Genomic DNA, 24,129 nt, shown 5'->3' with positions numbered 1-24,129 from the left:
GATTACAGGCTTGAGCCACCGCGCCCGGCCTTTTTTTTTTTTTTTTTTTTTTGCATGGTCAAGTTATTTCTAATCAGAGTGGGGGGATACTGGTAGATCAGACGTCAGTCAAACTCATGAGAATTATCTGTTCAACATCCGTAAAGCAAGTAGCCCAATAAGCAGGGTCCCCAGGAGCCTACTTTATCCTCAAGGAATCTGCTCAATCAATTCATGTATTCGCAGAGCTGCAGAGGTATGAGTGGTGGTTACCTTCCTGCCACAGCAGACTGTGCCTTGTAGTTACTGCCATATTCTAGCCAAGTTATTTCATTTCCTGTTCTTTTGTTCCTAAATTAACAAGAAGAAAAGACTGTGTGTACAACACATGACTACAATATCGAGATTATTTAGACAAAGCTTAAAATGTACTTGTGTTTTCTCTACTAGGCCTAGAGCACCCCACTTACCAAGCCTTGGCCTGAGTTTCTCTCTAGAGGGTGCTGAGCTGCCACCTACTTACCCATCCTGATGCCAGGAACATGATTCTTCAAGAAACATTGATAGAGGCTTACAAGGCGCAGGATCAGCGCTGAGAAGCACTGGGCCTAGGGTGGGCACAAAGTCTAGATATGACAGTACCTGTCCATGATGAAAGGCCCACAGTTTAGTGGAACACACCTGCTATTACCTTTCTCTCTGTCGTATTGTCTGAGAGAGCCCTGGTGGGAGAGGAGTATGGCATCTAATACTTAATTGAGCATTTATATGTGAAAGAACGTCTTCACGAGCCTTAACTCCTTTCATCCTCAAATAACCCTAATAGGCGGGTACTATTCTATCCCTATGTTACAGATAAGGAAACCGAGGCACAGAGGTTGCCTACTTCATCAAGGTCGCCCAACCACTCTGTGGAGGCAAATTGAACACAGGCTATTTGGCTTCTGAGAGCCAGTGCGGAGGAGAGGTCGGTGGAGGAGGGAGAAGGTGAGAGGAGACTGGAAGGGCAGGCCTTCATGAGAGAAAACAGTACTAACACCATCCACTGATCGACTCGCATATTTCCATCCCTTAAAGCGCCTGGGAAAGTTAAAAAAACTCCTAGCTCTGTAAGTTTCTGCCTGGATCCTGAAAAAACCTTCCCAGATGCCCCGAGGAACTCGCCTCTTTCTCACACCTCCGGCTGGGGCTCCCGAGGTCCCGCTCCCGCGGACGAACTACAACCCCTACGATGCACCGCGCGCGAAGGTGGGCCCCCGCTGAGGGAAGGGTAAGTGTCCCGAACGTGCCTTCAGAAAATAATTACGAACGTTTTTGTCGCTTTCCCAGGATCACACAGATCTCAGCTCCAGGAGGACGCATCGTCTTCTTATTAATAGTGCATGCTGTGAGGCGTGTAGAGTCGCTTCTGTCTTCAGGCACACCAGAGGGCGGCCACGAAAGCACGCGCGCGCGGGGTCCCCCGACCACACGGGGGGCGGAGCCAGAGGCGGTGGGACCCCGGACGCAGGCCGGAAGTAGGCGAGGGGCGACTTCCGGCCACTGCGTAGTAGTCGGCCCGACTGCAAAGGGCGGCTCGGCAAGCTGTTTTTCTGGGTTCGGTCGGCCTGCACCTTGCGTCTTCGTCTCGCTCCAGGTCCTTCAGTTTCCGTTCGTCTCATCGTAGGCTGTGACGACATGAGCAACAAAGAAGGTGGCGTCCTCCACAACATGGGGCGTTATTTATCCAGAGGGGGAGGCTCTCCAGTCTTTTTAGGCGATTTTCCCCTTTTCACCCTTAAAGGATGCCATCGTCCCTTGCAGACTCGGGGGCGGCAGCCCTAGTTCTCTCCCCGGCCGGGTTGGCCCTGTTTACCTCCGTTTTTCTTAAATCTTCGAGGTGTAATTTTATCCTAGTTCAGTAATTACTGTAATGCCAGATCAAAGCACCAGTTGGTGGAGGCATGGATGGTTTGCTTGGAAAGGCCTGGGAAGCATTTCTGTCGGTCTGCGAAGAAAGCCTCTTATAAGTCGAGGGCCCTGTGGGTATCTGGTTTTAAAGGGAGGAGGAGGTTTGCCTATGTTCTGTTTTGCAAACTCTTGGTGATGGAAGATTTCTCTAACTTTTTTTCTTCTCCACATAAGGATCAGGAGGGTTCAGGAAAAGGAAGCATGACAATTTCCCACACAACCAAAGAAGAGAAGGGAAGGATGTTAATTCATCTTCACCCGTGATGTTGGCCTTTAAATGTAAGTTCTCTGCAGTATAAGTTGGGGAAGGGGAGAGAACAAAATTGTTTAGCCATGGTTATGCTCAAGAAAACAGTCCCTAAGAATTTACATGTGAAAATTTTGCTGGAGGTTTTGTGATGGTGCTAGATCTACCCTAAAAGTCTGGATTCCAAAGGCCTTCACTTTTATGTCCCATTAAGAGAAATATTAGTAATCAGGTAAACATGACTTAAACACAAGAAATATTAAACATTAGCTAATATTAGACATGCCACATACTCAAGAATTGTGTACCTGATATTTACTCATGTGTTACGTGGTAAAATATATTTTCATTTAGTGTATATTTGTTTCCTCTACTAGACTTGAAGTTAGGGACGGTATCTTTGTTTTAACTGTAACACTTTGCACAGAATGGGAGCTTGTTATCTATTAGTAAATCTTGTATATCTATATACACATATTTTCACAGTCCCCTTTTCTCAGCGTATTAACTTGGACAAGTTATTCCTCATTTCAAAACAAAACAAAATCCCCTTCCTTTTGTCCCCTTTTATCCGTTATCCTATATCTTATATTTCTGTGATTAAGGAATCTGGAAAGGGCTTAGTTGGTTGATGATTCCGATTTGCAGTCTCCTGAAACCTTGATTCTGAAACCTAGATTGGGGTGCAAGGATCCACAGCTGTTGACTGCTTGGGCCTTTTGCCTGCAACCAGCTCTCTGTTCTGTCCACATGGACTTCTTGTGCTGCTTAGGCGTCCTTGGGTGTAGCATCTGGCTTCCTTCAGAGAGAGAGAGAGAGAATGTGAAAGAGTGCAAGGAGGAAACCATAATCTCATTGTGTCCTAATCTCAGACATCAGACACTGTCATTTTTGTCACATTGTATTTGTTAGAAGGGAGGCAGTTAACTGCCTCACTTCCTCAGACAAAAATGGAAAAACTAACAAACAAAAACCAACAACAACAAAAAAACTGCCTCACATTGAAGGGCAAGGAAATTGCATCCCACCCTTTGGAGGGAGGAGTCTCAAGTGATTTGTGGATATATTTTAAAACTACCATAGTATCTATTGTGATCTTCAGAAATTTAAGACACCTGGCTGTAATTGAATAAAGAGCATAGTGATACAGAAGGTGGAGTTGCTTCTAACATGGTGTCCTCATTACCCATCTGCTGAACTACAATATTCTTTCTTTTTTTTTTTTTTTGAGGCAGTCTCCCTCTGTCACACAGGCTGGAGTGCAGTGGCATGATCTCAGCTCACTGCAAAACCTCTGCCTCCTGGGCTCAAGCCATTCTCCTTTCTCAGCCTCCTGAGTGGCTGGGACTACAGGTGTGTGCCCCCATACCTGGCTAATTTTTAAAAAATATTTTGTAGAGACAGGGTTTTGCTATGTTGCCCAGGCTGGTCTTAAACTCCTGAGCTCAAGCAACCCTCCCGCCTCGGCCTCCCAAAGTGCTGGGATTACAGGTGTGAGCCACTGCGCCTGGCCTGAACTACAATTTTCTTTAAGACGTAGCTCAAGTCGCTTCTTTTCTGTGACCACATTCTGATTTTTCTCTCAAGCTGAATTGGTGACTAACATTACGAAATTTTTATTGAGCATCTGCTGTGTTCTAGCATGTATTAGTAGTGAACAAGAAGCATGGTGTCTGCTCTCCCAAACCTTTTACATATATTTGTTATAGCATGATTACATTTTATTTGTTTACATCTCTGTCCCTTATACAGTCCTGAGCTTCTTGAGGATAGGAACTGTACCTTATTTTGTGTTGATAGTATCCGACTTAACAGTGGTTATTAATACAGCTATAATAAATAATGAATACATATTATCTTGAAATATTAGGCAAAATCCTGGCCTAATTATTATCTCAGTAATAAAAGACCAGATATATTTAGGTCCTTGTCAGCTACTAATGTAGTTAACAGTTTAAATAAGTTCTTGTTTTTTTTCTGGTTCATGCAGTATACCTGATTTGGTGGGCGTTTCCTATGGGCCAGGCAACTTTTGGGGCTGTGGAGTGAAAAGACTTCTGAAATAAAGGCATTAAGAGAGTTAAGTGGTTAAAGGGTATTTCAATGTATGGAGCTTGATAAGTTCAGAAACTTTATACTTGAAATTTGCTAAATAAATAGGTCTTACATGTTTTTACCACAATTAGCTGGGCATGATGGCATGCGCCTGTAGTATGCTTATAGTCCTAGCTACTCTGGAGGGGTGGGAGCAGGAGGACTGTTTGAACCTAGAAGTTTGAGGCTGCAGTGGGCTGTGATTGGACCACTGCACTCCAGCCTGGGCAACAGAGACCCTCACTCAAAAAAAAAAAAAAAAAAAAAAAAATAAGGCTAACTGTGTGAGGTGATGGATATGTTAATTAGCTTGATAGTGGTAATCATTTCATAGCATATATCAAAGTGTCACCGTATGTACTATATATATACACACACACACAGTGTTTTGTTTTTTTTTTTTTTTTTGGTGATAGCACCTTACTCTGGTCCAGGCTGAAGTGCAGTTGCAGTCATTCACTGCAACCATAGCCTCTTGGGCTCAGGTGATCCTCCCACCTTAGCCTCCCCAGTAGCTGGGACTACAGGCATGTGCCACCATGCATGGATAATTTTTAAATATTTTCTAGGGACAGGGTCTCACTATGTTGCCCCTGCTGGTCTTAAACTCCTGGACTCAAGCGATCCATCCCCCTTGGCTTCTCAAAGTGCTGGGATTAACTGTCAATTATACCCCAGTAAAGGTGGAAAAAAAGGCAGGAAGTCAAAACGGGGAAAACAAATTTAATAAATTTGAAAAAAAAGGTATAAGTTTCTTTTTTTTGGAGATATTTATATTATTAATATATGTGGTTAAAGTAACTTTTAAAATTTTATGTAACTTTTTGTTACATAAAAGTAATTTTTGCTTAATTACATAAAAGTGATTATATATCACTTTGTGATAATCTCTTGTTTACTAAGTTCCTTTTTTACAACTTTTACAGTATTCCCATTGTGAGACTGAGTGGTAAAACCCAGTTAAATCATACCTATATTTAAACAGGAAAATATTTTAGTTACTCGAAGAGCGTTTTTGATTTCCATGTAATTTAGAAATAGATGATTTTACTCTCTTCATTTTTATAAAGTATGTAATAGTTGCTTTCTTACATATAGAGACCGTACTTTTAGGTACAGACTGTTTCTGCCTTCCCAGTGGCTCATACCTGTAATCCCAGCACTTTGGGAGGCTAAGGTGGGTGGATCACGAGGTCAGGAGTTCAAGACCAGCCTGGCCAAGACGGTGAAACCCCATCTTTACTAAAAATACAAAATTAGCCTGGGCATGGTGGCGGACATCCAGCTACTCGGGAGGCTGAGGCAGAGAATTGCTTGAACCTGGGAGGCAGAGGTTGTAGTGAGCCGACGTTGCGCCACTGCACTCCAGCCCAGTCAACAGAGCGAGACTGTCTCCAAAAAAAAAAAAAAGTTAAAATAATTTCCTCATTTTTTTCCATTCATAAGATTTACGAAGTGTTTTGGAAAAGTTTAACATAAAAGCTTACAGGTCTGTTGGAGGAGATTTAAAAGGGATTACATGGGAAGTCTTTTTTTTTTTTTTGAGATGGACTCTCAGTGTCGCCCAGGCTGGTGTGCAGTGGTGTGATCTCGTCTCATTGCAACCTCTGCCTCCTAGGTTCAAGTGATTCTCCTTCCTCAGCCTTCCAAGTAGCTGGAACTGCAGGCGTGTGCCACCATGCCTGGCTAGTTTTTATATTTTTAGTGGAGACAGAGTTTCACTATATGTTGGCTTGGCTCATCTTGAACTCCTGAGCTCAAGTGATCCACCCACCTCAGCCTCCCAAAGTGCAGCGATTATAGGTGTGAGCCATCACATCTGGCCCAGGAAGTCTTTAATGAGAAGCACTAGCTTCCTGAGAAAATTTCATGAGATGGTGTAGTTTGTTCAACTCAAACTTAAACCCAGGATCTTTAATGTCTGAGTAACCACTTTGCTATCAAAGTTTGAGTTAATTGCATTAAAAGGGGTTCTCAGATGAATATTCTATTGTTGAATCATCTGAGTAAAGAAATATTGTCTCTTAAAATTTATTTTGACGTAATCTCAGATTTTAAAAACTGGAAGACTAATAGAGTTGGAAAAATAGAGAACTTCTATATATCCTTGACTTAGATTGACCAATTTTTAACATTTTGCCATTTTTGCTTTATTATTCTCTTTATATATGTAAATTTATATGTCTAAACATACATTTATTCTAAACCGTTTAAGAACAAGTTGCATCCATCATACCCCTTTACTTGTTAATACTTCAGAATGTATTTCCTAGGAGGAAGATTATTCTCTTGTGTAACTATTGTATTGTTACTAAGTTCAGGAGATTTAACGCTGACACAATACCTGAATCTACAGTGCATATTCTGACAGTTGTCTCAATAATGTTCCTTCTAGCTTCTTGTCTCTCTAGTCCAATAATCTAGGACAGGATCACACGTTACATTGTATTGTCTCTTTTTAATTTTCTGTGATCTGGAACAGTGTCTTAGTCTTTCTTTGTCTTTCATGACAGTGATAATGATTGAAGAATATAGATTTTATTTAATAGAATATTCCTCAACTTGGATTTGGTTAATATTCTCTCATGAGTAGGTTCAAGTTATATATCCCTGGCTGGAATACTACATAAATGATGATTTTTTTTCTTTTGAGGGATATTGCAAGGGACTAAGTAATGTAAGGCTTCATGAGGAGTTTGGAGTTTGTTAAATGTAATGCAGAGTCATTAGAGAGTCTTAAAAACTAAAGTATATTTTAGAAATGTCACTCTGGCAGTTATAGAAAGGCAAGGTGGGCAGAAGCAGACCAGGCAAGAGACTATTTTGTAGTACAGGTACCGTAAAGTATTTGTAAGGTAACTTAGAGATAATGAAGTAATAAAGTAACAGATTTGGATGACGGTAACGAAGCTGGTAAGACAGATTCAACTGTGCTTTATAAAATTAACTTATATTACTATTATTAGTAATTTATATTAATTCCAACTGCATTAGCATACATTTCAAAAAGTAATAGCTAAGCAGCAAAGTAGTAAGACATTATTCCATGTTAGGGGCAGTGTTGATTGGGCACATGAATTTGCAATTCCTTTTCAACAATTTCTTAGTTCCCAGGAGATTGCATACCTCTGGTCACATTTATCTCAAACCTCAACAAATGCTCTTATCCAGTATGTTATACTGCTTATGACTTCAACAAGCAGTTCAACCAGGAAACGTTTTATGAACATCTGCTGCTAGACACAGATCTATGCCCTGATACAGAGGTGAAACATGTAAATTTACAAATAAATAACAATATAATTTTAGCTAGTGAAGGATAAATGTAAATCAGTGAAGCATGGTAAGGAATAGAGAGTAAGGGAGGAGGGAGGCAGGTGATTCTTAAGCAGTTCTTGAGCAGAATGATATTTGAATGATGAAAGTGAAATGGGAGATGATTAGAAGGAATAGTGTTGTAGAGAGAGGCAGTAGCAAAAACAGAGGCATCAAGAAAGGTGCAAGCTTAGAGAATCAGGACCAGCAAGAAGACACAGTCTGACTGACTGGTGAGCTAAGGGTAGGATATGAGGCAGGTTAATGTGTTGGAGGCATGAATTTACTATGTAAACATTCTAGATTCTGCAGATTATTTTTGCCATATGTAATGTAATCTTTCTGTAGACTCCCAGTTGTTGTACTGTTTTATTAAGTGTTACTTATATATGTAACATTCTGTAGGTATAGCTTTGTGTTCTAGAAACAGTTTTCCTTCAGTTAAATTTATTTAATACCTTTTGCTCTAAGCATATTCACAAAACTTTAGATGTAGTCTTTTAAACAATAATAAGTAATTTTGTTAATTGTTAAGAATTTTAGTAAGGAAAAATTTTTAGGCTAAAGCATCTGATAGTAGTGTAATAAAAGCTTTTATTCTTTTTTTTTTTTTTGGGGACGGAGTTTCGCTCTTGTTACCCAGGCTGGAGTGCAATGGCGCGATCTCGGCTCACCGCAACCTCTGCCTCCTGGGTTCAGGCAATTCTCCTGCCTCAGCCTCCCGAGTAGCTGGGATTACAGGCGCGCACCACCATGCCCAGCTAATGTTTTTTGTATTTTTTTAGTAGAGATGGGGTTTCACTGTGTTGACCAGGATGGTCTTGATCTCTTGACCTCGTGATCCACCCACCTCCGCCTCCCAAAGTGCTGGGATTACAGGCTTGAGCCACCGAGCCCGGCCAAAGCTTTTATTCTTTTAAAAAACCTAAACCACTGTTTTTTGTTTGGCAGCCTCAAGTTAGACTTTCTGTAAAAAGTTTACCAAGGTAAAATTCTTTGAGTCTCAATATTCAAGACTAAAACAAATTAAGCAGATTAGGTGAAAGTTAAGTTAGCATAAAAGGTAAGCAGATTGGCAATTATATGTAATAGATATAAATAAAAGTATTCCAGTCAGTAGTTTCCTGACCATTAAGTGCTGATACCGTACAGGTAAGGAGAAAACAGTGTGACTGTAAGGAATCAAAGTCCTGACATGTAAGGAGACAAATGTGTGAACATTTTCCTGAAGGCAAGACATGTTAGAGTTGTGAAAATGCTTTGTTCTGTAAGGAAAAGGATGTATGAAAGTGGGGAGGAAATCTTCTTATGTAATATTATATTATGGGAGATTTGTGTTCATAACAGTTTGACAGGTTGAAGATTAATTTCTCTATGGGAGTGTTGAGTCTTCAAATTTAGTGTGTAAGAACTGGACACCACAGCCTGCATTCAGCCTTTCATCATTCTCAGGAACTCTTCTTCATTTTCTCCTACTTTGATTTCTCTTCCTAGATTTCTAACATCCTGACTAATCCAATTTTCAGTTGACTTTTTCCCCAGCCTAATTAAATTTTGATATTTCTTAGTGATCATTTTTAGATTAACTCTGCCACAACTTTCTATTGATTGCAGAACTACTTTATGATCTAGTTATTAGTTATAACAAAACTAACTTCTGTAGTGGTTGTCTATGTTCAGTCATTTTCCCCTTTACTATCTTTCTGAAAATAGTTGAGTATTTCTCAATTGTATTATGCGTATGTGTGCAGTATTACTACATGGTAAAACATAAAGTAAATTTGAGATTACATTCTAAAATAAATGGGCTAACTAGATTTTTACACAATATTTAAGTGTAATATTCATAATTTGGTAGATTTTTTTAAAAATTAAGATATAATTCACATATTTTGGCATTCATTTTTAAGAAATTTGTTTCATATTCATTTTAATATATATGTGCTACCTTACTACAGTTGACAGATTTTTAAAAAATCAGGGATTCAGGAATTTGCAAGCTTCTGTGCATTGTTGGCATTTACAGAAATTATCAGTACTTCGTTTTAAAGGTTCAGAAATGTGGGAATATTAAGTGGCCCTCTCAAGGTACTTTAATGCTGTTAGTGATATATAACTAGGGTGTTTGACAATTAAGAACACTGGAGTCAGTAGGTGCTAGAGATTATTTGTAATGTTCATCTTTTTGTATTTTGAGAGTGTCATTGCCATCATGTTCTGCTTCTGAATGAAGTCGGGTGACTACAGTCATTGTCTACATTTACACTGTGACATGCATCTTAAAAATATTGTTTGGTAGGCTTTGAGTATAGAATATATATGTTCATAATAATGTGTTTTTAGCATTTCAGCAGGAACTTGATGCAAGGCATGACAAATATGAGAGACTTGTGAAACTTAGTCGAGATATAACTGTTGAAAGTAAAAGGACAATTTTTCTCCTCCATAGGATTACAAGGTGAGTAAGCATCTTTAAAATTTATTATAGTTTGATACTAGCTGTTAGAATATTCTGTGACTTTGAACGTCAGGATTAGAAGACATTAGCAGCAGGTACAATTTAAGAATTAATATTTTAATAACAGTAGGTCTCAGCTGGGTGTAGTGGCTCACACCTGTAATCCCAGCAGTTTGGGAGGCCAAGGTGGGTGGATCACTTGAGCTCAGGAGGTCAAGACCAGCCTGGGCAACATGGCGAAACCTTGTCTGTACTAAAAATACAAAAATTAGGCAGGTTTGGTGGTAAACGCCACCCACGCTCCTGGGAGGCTTGCTTGAGCCTGGGAGGCAGAGGCTGCAGTGTGCCGAGATCACACCACCGTACTCCAGCCTGAGCAAACAGAGCCAGAACCTGTCTCAAAAAAAAAAAAAAAAAAAAAAAAAAAAAAAAAAAAAAAAAAAAAAACTTTATGAAAGAAATGAGCCAGTCACAGTACACCTGAAAAACTGTTAGTGAGAAGACCTCGTATATTTTAACTACGAAATTATTTTCTTTAATAGACACAGATAACTCCTTCAGTGACCTTCAGTAGTTTTTAAGGAATTTGCCATTTCCTTTAAGTTTTGAAATTTATTGGTGCCAATTTTTATTTTGATTTCATTTTTGACCCAAGAGTAATTTTTAGTGTGTTATTTTGTGTCCAAGTATTTTGGGGGTTTTCCAGACAACTTTCTGGTACTGATTTCTAATTTAATTTCATGTATTAGATAACATACTTTCTATAATTTGAATCTTTTTAAATTTATAGAGCCTTAATTTTGGCTCAGGATACGGTCTACCTGGTAAACGTTCTGGGTACACTTGAAAAGCGTGTATATTCTACTATTGTTAGGTGTAATGTTCTCTAAACACCAATTAAGTGTTGTTCAAGTCGCTTATTTCCTTATGATTTTTTGTATACTTGTCAATTATTGAGAGAGAGAAAGAGGATGACATCTCTTTAAGACAATTATAGGTTTGTCTTTCTCCTTGAAGTCCTATCAGTTTTTTCTTCAAGTATCTTGAAGCTCTTTTATTTGGTACATTAATATTTAGGATTGTTACGCATTTGATGAATTGACCCTTCATCATTAAAATGGTATCCCTGGAAGTAGGCTTTGCCCGAAGTTTGATATTAATATAGCTACTCTGTTTTCTTTTGATTAATGTTATCAGAATATATATCTTTTCATCCTTTTATTTTTAATCTATTTGTGTTTATATTTAACATGAATTTCTTGTCTCTCTTGCTTTTTAAAAATCTATTTGGAAAATCTCTGCATGTTAGTCCAGGTATTTAGACCATTTACATTTAATGTAGTTATTGATATAGTTATAATTAAATCTATCTATTCTCTTCTTCCTGCTTTATTTTGTATAATTTTTTATGATCCCATTTTATCTTATTTGTAAGCTTGTTAGCGATGCCTTTTTTGTTTTTGTAGTGATTGTTTTATGGTTTATAATATACATCTTATTGTCAACTATTTTCACTTTGTACAATACTGTGTTTACGAAAATTTGTGCATATAAGAATCCTGTTTTCACATTACATGGTTTTGTGGTAACAGTTACTTTGCAGTTACAGTGTTGATGTGCCCAAGTTTCAGTTAACACAGTACCATGCAAAGGAAGGACTATTTACATATTACTTCCTATATGGTGTTAGAATCTTATACTTCCTTTTCCATTTTCCTTCTAGCTTGGCCTTTTGTGCTATTGTTGTGATTCATATTATTTCTACTTTTGTTATAATTTCCACAATGTGTTAATGATTTTTACTTTAAACAGTATGATTTAAAAATAAGAAAAATTTTATCCACATTTACCATTTTTGGTGTTCATGCCTTTGTGTGTATCAGATTTTCATCTGGTATTATTTTCCTTTTGCCTAAAGAACTTCCTTTGATATTTTTTGTAGTGTCAGTCTGCTGCTGATGAATTGATACTTTCTGGCTCTGTGAACTAAGGGTATTGTTCTGCCTGCTCATTTTGGGCAGTCTTTCTAGCCTTGAATAGTTTCCTTGCATGCCTGTTCTGATCAGTACTCAACTGAAGACTTGAGGAGGTCGCTTCTGTAAATCTCTGAACATCTCTGTTTATACAGCTTTCTCCTCATTGTTACTCTGCTTTGCAAATTTTAGCTGTCTTGATTCCCCAAAACACCCAAATCCTTTTCTACTCAGGCTGACTCCCAGTCTCCACCTAAGTTTCCTGTCTCTGTGCTGTCACTTGGAAACTTTCCAGGCAATAAGATGGGGCAGTCACAGGGTATATGTTGTTCTCCTCCCTTTCCCCAGGGATCACTGCTCCATGCTGCCTGTAGTCCAGGGTCTTTAACCATTGTTTTCTGTATTTATTTTTTCTTTTTAGTTGTTTAAGGTAAGAGGATAAATCTAGTTCATGTTACTCTGTCCTTACTGAAAGCAGACATCTGTGTGTCATATTTTTAGGTACAAAATTTTTCTTATCATTATGTTACACATATTGTTTTTGTATACTTTTTTCACTTAACAGTGTGTTAATAGCATTTTTCATGTTTTCCATACTGTTAATAGTTTTGAGTAGTTCTGAGTTAGAAGAATCCAAATGCATACAATATTTAGCCCTATGTTGATATTTAGATTATTTCAGTTTTTCACTATTAAAGCATCTGGCTGATGTTCTAAAAGTTCCCAATATCTTGATCGTAGTGCTCCTGATATGGAAGATATATTGACTGAATCAGAAATTAAATTGGATGGTGTCAGACAAAAGATATTCCAGGTAGCCCAAGAGCTATCTGGGGAAGATATGCATCAATTCCATCGAGCCATTACTACAGGTAAGTCTAGGTTTGTTTCAGGGGAGATATATATATATATAGTGTATGATACATGATTAACGTGTGAGTTGCATGAATTTTGAGTGATACCTGGTGAAATAATACTGGCTTTAAAGAACTGAGACATTGTAGTAATACAGAAGTAATCCAGAGGCAAGTTGGCTTTATTATTTTTTAGCAGTGTAGTAATAGATTTTTTAGCAGTGTAGTAATTGATTGATTTTAATAAAGTATTTGAGAACACAGACTTAATAGGATGAACTTTCTTCTTGAGTATGTATAGGATGTGTTCAGACAGGGTACATCTCATTTCTAACTACAGGTAAATTTCACTGGTGGCTCTAAGTTTCTGTTTCAAATAGGCTCAAGAAAGAGAATGCTGCCAGACGAAGCCAGATATCTTATAATATGACTCTATATCTGGGTGTTTTATATTCACTTAAAAAAATTTCAGGGTATACTGAATCTTGGTGATTATCATCATTTTCAAATTAATTGAGTAAATGTATAGAGTGCTTGGTTCTTTCCTCGTCCTTCTTTTTTTAAATGTGGGCTCATTGATAGGAGAGATACTATATAATTCAGATACAGGTTGAGTATCCCTTATCCAAAATGCTTGGGAACAGAAGTGTTTCAGATTTTGTTTTGGAATATTCACAGTTTACTGCTGAGCATCTCTAATCCAGAAATCTGAAATGCTCCAATGAGCATTTATTTTGAGCATGACCTTTGAGCGTCGTGTCAGCATTCAAAGTGTTTTGGATTTTGGACCATTTCGGATTTAGGATTTTTGCATTAGGGATGCTCAGTCTCAATACCCTAAGGTTTGCAGGAAGACTGGGAAATGAGTTTATTTGGTATCTTTTTAATGTGCATATCCAATTTTAGTCCAACATTTATAATTTCAGCATTTGTTTTTTTTTTTCAGAAATGTTGAAATATTTTCTAATTTGGGTAAGAGAAGTTACCGGCATACATTAGTTAAAACTGAGGGTGCATTGTTGGAAACTGAAGTGTAAAACAGTTTTGTGAGGAGTCATTGTAACATATTACCAATTGAAATACAGCCTGCCATCATAATTTATTAATATCAAGGGTTTATTTGATTTTTACATAATAGCACACATAATAAAGATGACTTCATAAATTTAGTTTGCTCTAAAGTGGCACAACCTTAAGTTAACAGATTTGGCTGGAGTGGGAGAGAAGATCAGAGGTATTGGTGGGAAGACGGGTGAAGTAAAAGGTAAATCAAGCTTAGCAGAAAACATGAGAATACCCCCTTTTTTTTTTTTTTTTTTTTTTTGAGACAAAGTCTCACCCAGGATGGAGTGCTGCAGTGGTGTGATCTTGGCTCACCACAACCTCTGCCTCCTGGCTTCAAGCGATTCTCCTGCCTCAGCCTCCTGAGTAGCTGGGATTATAGGCATGCCCTACCATGCCCAGCTAATTTTTGTATTTTTAGTATAGATGGGATTTTACCATATTGCTCAGGCTGGTCTTGAACTCCTGACCTCGTGATCCACCTGCCTCGGCCTCCCAAAGTGCTGGGATTACAGGGGTGAGCCACGGCGCCTGGCTGAGAATATCTTTATAATAGTAGCTGTGACCATACTACAGATAGATTCATAGCAGGAAAATATTTCAGACAGAGTAGTTCTCCTATGTGTAAGTTAGGTATGCATGTGTAATTATGAGGGCTACAGAGTGGTGGTGTTGGTGGTGGTGGGGAGCAAGTTAGGTTTCTTAGTTTCTGGAACCTGCTTGAACTGATGAAGCAGCACAGTCTAAATGTCTGTAAAACAGAAATCCTATTCTACAGCTTTTCCAAAATATCCTACTAACTTGAATGACTAAAGGTAAGAGTTTGAATAACTTCCATAATCGTTATCATTTTTTCTATCACATCATCATGTAGTGTGCCTATCTTGTAAAAATTCATGACAGTTAATAAATATAATAAAAGCCGATCACAGCAGTTCTCACTTTGGACTTCAACCTGCTTAAAACTTGTATTTTAATAAAAATTCATATATTTTCCCCACAATTTTGGTGCTTCATGTGTGAAAGATGGTATTTTTTTTATGTTTAAACTTCTCAATTTCTTATTAGTGCACAATTAGGCTCTACTAATTTTGACAACATCAGGTTCCCCAGATATCTATGGGGCGTTTCAGAATTGCTGTATGTAGCCCAGTAGTTCTATTTCTTATGTCCTCATGCATCAGTGCGTGAACTATAAAGATAAAGAGTTTAAATAAGGGCCAAGACCATATAGATGATATCAAAAGCAACCTAGAAAGCTATATGTTGTCTTACAGAACAGTGATATGGAGGAGAAAAAGGTGAAAGGGAAATATTCAGTAGAGTATTTTCTAAATCAGGAAGGAAATGCTGTCCTCTTGGAAAGATAGGACATTAATGGGAATGCTCTTTATTCAAATTTTCCTACTTCACTGTATCATTGGAGAATTATTAGAAGCACAATGGTCTCTGTTAGGTTTTCGTTTACGACTCGTAAGTTTTCTTTGAAGATTACTTATTCATGGGTTAAAATAATGTTCTACATCTTTTCTTTAAAAAGTCTTTAAAATGAGGTTCTTTGAATTGAAGCAATAAACGTGTTTTTTCTTAAAGTTAAGGAATAAAGCAGTCAAGTAAAGAGGTGTCTAGGACGGAAAATTTTGCTGACAGATATTTTATTTGATAAAATAAGGTTATTTATCATTGGATTAGCATTAACAATATGATGCTTATGAATAGCTTGCTGCTTGTAATTGTTAAATGCTTGTTTTGGTGCTACTCCAAATAGTTGTTCTTTTGACTTGAAGATAAAACAATTCTGGCAATGAACTAAAGGAGTTCTGTGCTTTTCCTCATCAAGAATAGTGCTAATGGCACGCAGAGCATTTCCCTAAGGGATACTTGTGTGAGCTCAAACATTGAATATCCTAATAATTGAACAACAACAAAACGTAAGGTCTGTTTTCTACACATTTCTTATCAGAGTAGATTACAGATGGTTCCAAGGGATGATTAAACAAATGAACAAATAATTAGTTGCTTCAAATAAGTCACTTAAAAAATTTGTGTCCTGTCATTTTTTTTCCCCTCTTGTTGAAAAATTAACATTTGAGGGGAAATGTCCTCCATTTCAAAGAAAAAATAGTATTTTTTTCTTTAGTTTATATCACTGATAAAGATAAGAATTGTCATTTTTTGAGACATCTTAGTACACAAAACTAAGTTTATATCCTAATTAATATTTTAATTCTTTGATCCAAGAATGTGAGTGATGGGTAAAGTGGGTGTTTGGGGCCAGTTACGTTTTTAGCCGCCATTCTTTATATTCACAATCTCATTGATTTTTGCAATACCTCTGAATCATAGATAATATTTTACCACTTCACAAGTGGGGAGATCGAGGCTCACAGAAGTTATGCTCAGGGTCATAAGCTAACGTGGTGCTATTGATTTCTTCCCACATGGATTTTATTTACCTTTTGACTATACAACCTAACTCCTAGTAGAGGCTTTATTTTGCTTACCCCAAATACTGAGGTTTTCCTTGTACACCCAGCACATGCTGTGCCCCTTTTATCTTAGCACTTTTTAACTTCTAATATGTAATCTGTTTATGTATTATATTTCTTCATTATCTCTCCTTCCCTTACTAGAATGTAGACTCTGTAAATCTCTACAAAGGTTTCATTCTTGTTTTTCACTTTACGTATCCCAGACACCTAATAAGTACTCCATAAATATAAACGTTAAAAGAATGAAGAACAAAAGTATTTTTAAAAGGCTTTTCTTTTTTGTTCAACTATATGCTTTATCTGATGATTTGCTTTCACAAGTTTATATTATGCTGTGTTTTGTTTCTTCCAAAAGAAAACACGTTTCCAGGGACTGTTTCTTAGATATATTAGCAGGAATAGGACCAATGTTAATATTTAGGGAAGTTCCAAAGCTAGTATTTGAGTTCAGAGAAATTTGATGTAGGTTCATCATATTGGCAAATTTGTGAATGCTCACTGGAAAAAATGAACTAGGATGTGAATCTCTGTAAGCTTTTGGAATAACAATAGGAAGAGTAGTGGATGGAATGATAGAGCTAAAAGCTGAATTTTGTCTGTTTATGAGTGATATTAAGAGAGAAGTGCCAGAGATGTTGGCTAGTTAAGGTAAAGCTAAGTGCAGAAACAGATGAATAAACTGTGAAATTGCAGTGGCTTAACGAAATAGAAATTGAATCTTTCTCTCTTGAAGACCAGGCTTTGTGGTGGTAGTTTGAGTGTGCTCTGCCCACTTAGTTATTCACAGACCCATGCTCTCTGGGGCTCTGTTGTTATGAGTACATGATTTCCAAGATCAGCCAGGGCATCAACATAGAGCTGACAGAGAGGAATGGGGGATGGTGCCTGAGGATTTTATGCACCAGCCCTGGAAATGTCATAGAGCATTTCTGCCCACATTTTATTGGCTAGTTACATAGCCACAGCAGCTTTAAGGATGAATGGGAAATATGGTGTCTGTGCGTGCCAAGGAAAACAAAATATGTCTGATAAATAGTTAATTTTTCTCTCCCTGATATGGTAACTTGGTGTTCTTTTGATGTAATAGAAAATTCAGGTATATGCCTATTGATGGATTTAAAATTTTTTTCTGAATAGATTTTTATTTTGTTTGAAAGTGTTCATTTGTCTAATCTGAAAGTGATTTTTTAATTGGTGAGAAGACTTCTAGTTCTGCTACCTCATTTTGTAAATGAGGTGAGTGACAGTATTGCAACTGGAGTCTGTTTTGTTTTATCCACTCTGAAACACTTTCTGCTAAACCATTACCTCTCTGATAGCTAGTATTTAGTGCTTTACGCTGTTTTATCTAAAGCCAAAGGCTTTTTCTTGAAGATCTCAGATTCTGTATCTTCTTAAATTACATAAACTACATATTTTATGTAACGTAATTATGTAAAATAGATACAGTTTGTGGTTGCTGTGAGTGTCAGATGATTCAGTAGGTATTTTTTGGTGACTGTTTCAGTCACAATTTAGTAAGTGTATATTTTATACTGTGAACTTTTGTGGTGACTACTATGACCATGGGAACATCTGTCTGTAGGCATTTTCTGGGTTATGAAAACTCAGTTTATAAATACTCTTTCTAGATAAATGTCTGGTACATGCTACTTGGACTGTCCAAGTGTATGAAGGTCTTTTAGTCCAATTTCTCTTTTCATTTCTGAGCATTCCCATTCCTTTTCTGAAATCTTATTTCAAAGGTTATTCTTTTGACTTGAGGTCTGTCAGTTGATAAGGATAGGGCTACATAGGCAACACGGAGAAGAAGAGACACTGTCTTACTCAGTTTTGGACATATTGCACCAAGTCAGAGAGACCCTTATTCCTTGACAAACTCTTAATTTATCATGGCTTAGTAGGATAAAAATAGTGTTCTGTTAACATAGTTTGCTAGTACTACTACTACTTCTTTTTTTTGTTTTGAAATGGAGTCTCTCTTTGTCACCTAGGCTGGAGTACAGTGGCGCGACCTGGGTTCACTGCAACCTCCTGTCTCCCAGGTTCAAGCTATTCTTGTGCCTTAGCCTCCCAAGTAGCTGGGGTTACAGGCAAATGCCACCATGCCTAGCTAAGTTTTGTATTTTTAATAGAGGTGAGGTTTCATCATGTTGACCTGGCTGGTCTCAAACTCCTGACCTCAAGTGATCCGCCCACATTGGCCTCCCAAAGTACTGGGATTATGGGCATGAGCCACTGTGCCCAGCCAGTTTGCTGTTGCTACTTAGCAAACCAAAAAGTATCCAAGAATTGTAGCATGTATTGAACTAGGATAACATTTTGGAAGAACAATAGCCCCTTTTAATTGTGAGCCAAAAAAAGGGAAAAAAAATCCAGGGAAGAAAAAACCATTGCTTTCTTTAGAGATATTATAAAATATGGTCTAACAAAAATTAATGCCAGTAATTCTTATTATATTCTTCTGATCGTTTGGTATAAAGGGCCATTATACCAGACACTGATACATTATTCTATATAAAACCTACTATGTAAACAGTTGCCTGCACTTTACAGATGAGAAAATTGGAGCACAGTAAAATGAACAAACTTACATCAGTTCACACTGCTTGCAAGAGACTGAATTAACTTTAGAACCTAGGACAAAGTCTCTGCTTTCTGTTTTGCCATTATATTTTATTCGGAGGGATGCTAGAGGTGAGAGGTGAGGCAGCTGTAGTGGTCCCTCTTGGTGTGAAATGAATAGGTCTCAAGTTTGGTGTTAGCAGTAGGAATGGAGAGGAATGTGCATGTTTTTCGAAGATAGTTTATTTTTAAAAAGTATAAAGAAAGGGAATAGTCTGGGGATGCCTTTGGGTTTCTAGTTTGGCCAACTGGATGAATAGGAATGTTATTTGTTAAGAGGAGAAAACAGGAAGGTAGAATGGGTTTTGGATAAGATTAATTGGAAATCTTAGAACATACAGGCTGCTCCCTAGGAGGCAATTTGATTCGTAGGTCTAAAGAACTCAGGATGCAAGTCTAATCTGCAGGTATAGCCTTGGAGTCATGAACTCATAAACTGTAGCTAATTTTAAAGACGTGGATAGGATTGTCTAAGGAGAGTGTAAAGTGAGAATAAAACCAAAGGCTGGTAACCTTAACTAAAGGAAATACAATACAGTATTGAATGGAATAGGATCCCTGAGTAATCAAGACTTGAGGATGGGATCCAGAGCTTAAACCTTGTATGAGAGGACAACTCTCTCTTCCCAGTTGGGCAGTTACGGATGGCTGTAGAGGTAGGGAATTGAGAAAATTCTTTCTCCGTCACTTGCATTTTCGTGTCATGTGCTGAGAAAAGGGGATGTGGTGGGGAAATAGTATGGAATTGATAGGAGACTGGAGATTTAAGGATGACTCTGATAGCTCATGCCTGTAATCCCAGCACTTTAGGAGGCCAAGGCAGGCTGATCATGCAGCCAAGAGATCGAGACCAGCCTGACCAACATGGTAAAACCCTGTCTCTGCTAAAAATACAAAAATTAGCCAGGCATTGTGGTGCACACCTGAGGTAGGAGAATTGCTTGAACCCAGGAGGTGGAGATTGCAGTGAGCCAAGATTGCGCCACTGCACTATAGCCTGAGCAACAGAGCAAAACTCTCTTTCAAAAAAAAAAGGAAAAAAAAAAAAAAAAAAAAAGAATGACTGAGTATAATGGGGATGGGAACTTAAGCAGGAACATTTAATAGTTATCATTATTCATTTTTGAAAGTTTACCTGAACAATAAATATAATTCTGTATAGAAATAGAAATGAATGAGGCAGAAAGTTAGATTCCAATTCTTGGTTGGGGTTTTGCTCATTATTTGGCAGCAGGATGACAATGGGAGAAGTAGGACAAGATAAGCGGCCTGTTGCATTGTTGTGGCCATGTTTGTAGCTAACATAGAAATATATCTGTGTGTGTGTTGGGAAGTAGTATATTATGAATTGTGAGGAGAAGTAAAATTAATAGGTGCCTGTGGTTTATCTCAGAAACCAAAGGTGCACTGATTGCAAGATACTATATTAGTTTGCTAGGCCTGCCATAATAAAATACCACAGACTGGGTGGCTTAAACAGAAATTTATTTTCTTGCAGTTCTGGAGGCCCAAAGGCTGAGATCAAGGTGTTAGCAAGTTTGATTCCCCTGAGGCCTCTCTCCATGACATGCAGATGGCTGTCTTTTCCCTGGGTCTTCACGTGGCTGTGTACACACATCTCTGTTGTCTCTGTATGTCTTAATCTCTCTTTACATCGCCAGCCATACTGGATTAAGGAACCTCAGTGGCCTCGTTTAACTTAATCACCTCTTTAAAGACCCTGTCTCCAAATACACTCACATTCACAGGTACTAGAGGTTAGGGCTTCAACATATGATCAGCATGTTTGGATCATCCCAGGTCTGTCCGTAGCAGACATTTTTTGGTTTGTGCACTGCAGCTAGAGGATGAGCTATGAAAGTTATTTTTGAGTGGAGGGACTGGACTGGGGATTTGCTTTTGAGTTAAGTCCAGGGGTGGGTGGGGGTTTTGTGTTGTGCAACTGAGCTGTGGACTTTTTTTGTAAACCCTCAAAAAGAGGTGCCTTAAGGGGAGAAGCAAATAGCGTCTGATACCAGGGTTATAAATAGGTATTTATGCAGAGCATATTCTCCGAGGCTGCCGTAATAATCTCAGGCGGGTTCGGAAAGCGTTGCTTTATTTGAGGCATGGCCCTCTGGTGGAGAGGGAAGTGGCTGTCTCTGCACATAAGGGAAGAAGTCTGAGGGAAGGGAGCCTTATTGATAACCATCACAGGACAGCAGGCATACCCAAAAGTGAACAGATTTTCTTTCTTTTCCTTCTTCCTTCCTTTTCCTCTTCTACTTCCGTCATCCCTCATTGGTTGGGGGAGAGAGTATGATGAGAGAGGAACAGAGGTTAAAGGAATGGTGGGGGGAATTGGAAGCTGAGAATGGAGGCAGGCCTGTGTGAATCCCCTACCTGGGCAGGAACCCAGTCGCCTGATAACGGTCATTTTAAAGAAGAAGGTTATAGGAAGAGTTTGATGATATTCTCCATATCAAATCGTGGCTCAGACATGGGAAGTCAAAGCAAACAAAAGCCCTTTCCAACAGCATCTAAAAATTAAGAAATGATTTGAGAATTATTGGAATGATTTGAGGGATAATTTGTTATATTTTATATCACTTATTAAGCAGTTCTATGATAAATACAGCGTATTAAGAAAATAAAAGAATATATTTAAAGTTTTGGGTTTATATTTATTTATATAGTACTTTATATTCCTGTTAAAATTTCTTAAATATCACTTCAAGGGACAGGGAATTTGAAAGTGCAGACAAGAGTTATTTAAGTGATTACTATAAGGATTAAACAAGATAAGAAGAGAATGTGATCCTTTGGTATTAGGAAAGTCAATTTTAGAAGATCCCCAGATTGGCATTAACTTTTCTAGTCTGTCGGGTCTCCTTTTAAGAGATTAGACTTGCTCAGTGACGTGAAGTAGAAAGAGATAGACTTTGCCATCAGACAGATCTGGACTTTAATATTCCTTAGTTCTGTAACCTTGGAACAAAGTGTACAGCCTGTTTGAATTTCAACCTTTTTTCTTTTAGCATGAGAACATTAATAGCTACCACCTGGATTTTTTTTTTTGAAATTAAATAAAATACATGTATGGAAAGCATTTCTTATTTTGTTTGGCATCTAACCATTAACAAATGTTCATTCCTGACCCTTCTCAAATTTAGCAAAATTAATCTGTAATATTGCACTAAATTAAAAATTTTTCATTTTGGATAAGAACTCAGTGGCACCAATTTGCTCAATACATGTTCTTCAGTGCTAATGTAAAAACCCTGCTTTAGGGCTGGAAGTGGTAGCTTATACCTGTAATCCCAGGACTTTGGGAGGTCATGGTGGGAGGATTAGTTGAGACCAGTCTGTGCAGCTTAGCAAAACCCTGTCTCTACAAAAAAGTAAAAAAAAAAAAAAAAAAAATTAGCTAGCCATAGTTGCTTGCCTCTTTAGTCCTAGTGACTGGGGAGTCTGAGGCATGAGTATCACTGGAGCCCAAGGAATTTGATGTGATAGTGAGCCACGATTATGCCACTGCACTCCAGCCTGATTAACAGAGCAAGACTTAAAAAAAAAAAGTCTGGGCGTGGTAGCTCATGCCTGTAATCCCAGAACTTTGGCAGGCAGAGGCGGGCGAATCGCCTGAAGTCAGGAGTTCAAGACCATTCTGGCCCTATATGGTGAAACTTCATCTCCACTAAAAATACAAAAATTAGCTGGGTATGGCAGTGGGCACTTGTAATCCCAGGTACTCTGGGAGGCTGAGGCAGGAGAGTCACTTGAATCCAGGTGGCAGAGGTTGCAGTGAGTCGAGATTGTGCCACTGCACTCCAGCCTGGGCAACAGAGCCAGACTGTGTCTCAAAAAAAAGAAAAACCTCAGACAAAATCCAAATTAGTGGAATTCTATGCAGAGTTTACTGTTGGTGGTATAAGTACACATACTTTACAAAGCTGAGGCATATAAATACATTTATTTTCAGTGTACAATTCATGTATCTGAAAGTAGATTTTTAGCAGAGTGGCCTGTGAAGCCAATATGAAGTGATTTCACTTTAACACTTCAGTGATTGATTTGGTGAAACTAAGTTGTTTAAAAAATTCATGTGGTACTCAGAGAAATAGTTGTAAGTGTAATTTTTAAAAATTGAGACGTTATATACCACATAATTAACCCTTTTAAATTGAACAATTCAGTTGTTTTTACTGTTTTCACAAGGTTATGTATTTATCACTGCCTAATTTCAGAATATTTTCATCATGCTCAAAAAAACCTCCTACCCATTAGCAGTCATTCCCCATACCCCTTTCTCCTAATACCAGGGTTAGCCTCTGGTAACCACTAATCTACTTTTTGTCTCAATGGATTTGTCTATTCTGGATATCTCATATAAATTGAATCAAACCATATATGGCCTTTTGTGTCTGATTTCCTTGAGCATATTTTCAGAGTTCAGCTATGTCATAGCATGTATCTGTATTTCATTCCTTTTTAATAACTGAATTATAGTCTGTTTTACAGATATACCATATTTTGTTAATCTGTCATCAGTTGGTAGACTTTTGGGTTGTTTCCACTTTTGGGCCTTTGTGAATAATACTGCTGTTATTATTTGCCTACAAGTCTTTGTGTGAATATATGCTTTCAGCTCTTTTAGGTGTATATATTTAGCAGTAAAATTGCTGAATTGTATGTTAAACAATTTCTGAAAAAGCGTTGAAAACAAAGAAAGTTGAGACGTGAGCTTCAAATTTATAATGAAACGTCTGTCGTATCTGTTTGCCTTTATATATAGTTTTTGATGGAGAGTTGGACTGGATGTATATTGCTTAAATATTAAAGGAATAAGTAAAAATAATCCGAAGACTTTAACTAGGTTTCCCTGTTAGATGTTCTAATAGGGGAACAAGAAAAAAACCAATTTACATAAAAGCAACCTACAGACTTCTGTCTTACTGGCAGCTGATCCTGTAAATAATTCTAATTGGATTTCATCCAAGGCAAAGACAGAAGGGGAAGGCATTGTTTGATGGAATATGGCAGTAGGTTGAAAATTTTCACCTTGGGGATTATTCACTGAAAATAGCGGATGTCCTCTTTA

At 37.8% G+C, this 24,129-nt stretch overlaps 1 protein-coding gene and 1 long non-coding RNA gene across 4 annotated transcripts in view; one reads left to right on the top strand and one right to left on the bottom strand.

The window, feature by feature from the left end:
* The window catches only part of LOC116526149, a 15,969-nt gene extending 1,653 nt beyond the window's left edge, over nt 1-14,316 (bottom strand). The window contains exon 1 of one of the 2 annotated variants that reach the window (XR_004257998.1): nt 14,254-14,316. This is a non-coding gene — a long non-coding RNA (uncharacterized LOC116526149). Of the gene's footprint in view, nt 1-8,265; nt 8,338-14,253 lie in introns of those variants that run through there. The other variant, XR_004257997.1, reaches the window with a different exon arrangement.
* Nucleotides 1,483-24,129, top strand: part of TSNAX (translin associated factor X) — a 36,446-nt gene continuing 13,799 nt past the window's right edge. Inside the window, exons 1-4 of one of the 2 annotated variants that reach the window (XR_004257995.1) lie at nt 1,483-1,672; nt 2,104-2,208; nt 9,929-10,043; nt 12,758-12,888. Coding sequence is in view for 1 of the 2 variants with exons in the window: in XM_032242446.1 (XP_032098337.1) it covers nt 1,657-1,672; nt 2,104-2,208; nt 9,929-10,043; nt 12,758-12,888 (367 nt within the window). In the remaining variant the exon portion in view is untranslated. The remainder of the gene's footprint in view (nt 1,673-2,103; nt 2,209-9,928; nt 10,044-12,757; nt 12,889-24,129) is intronic. The other variant, XM_032242446.1, reaches the window with a different exon arrangement.

The sequence above is a fragment of the Sapajus apella genome, unplaced genomic scaffold, assembly GCF_009761245.1.
Source record: "Sapajus apella isolate SASKATOON/1434 unplaced genomic scaffold, GSC_monkey_1.0 scaffold49, whole genome shotgun sequence".
NCBI classification, from domain to species: Eukaryota; Metazoa; Chordata; class Mammalia; order Primates; family Cebidae; genus Sapajus; species Sapajus apella.
The sequence above is the reverse complement of the archived record's forward strand: the minus strand, read 5'-3'. Positions and strand labels throughout refer to the sequence as shown.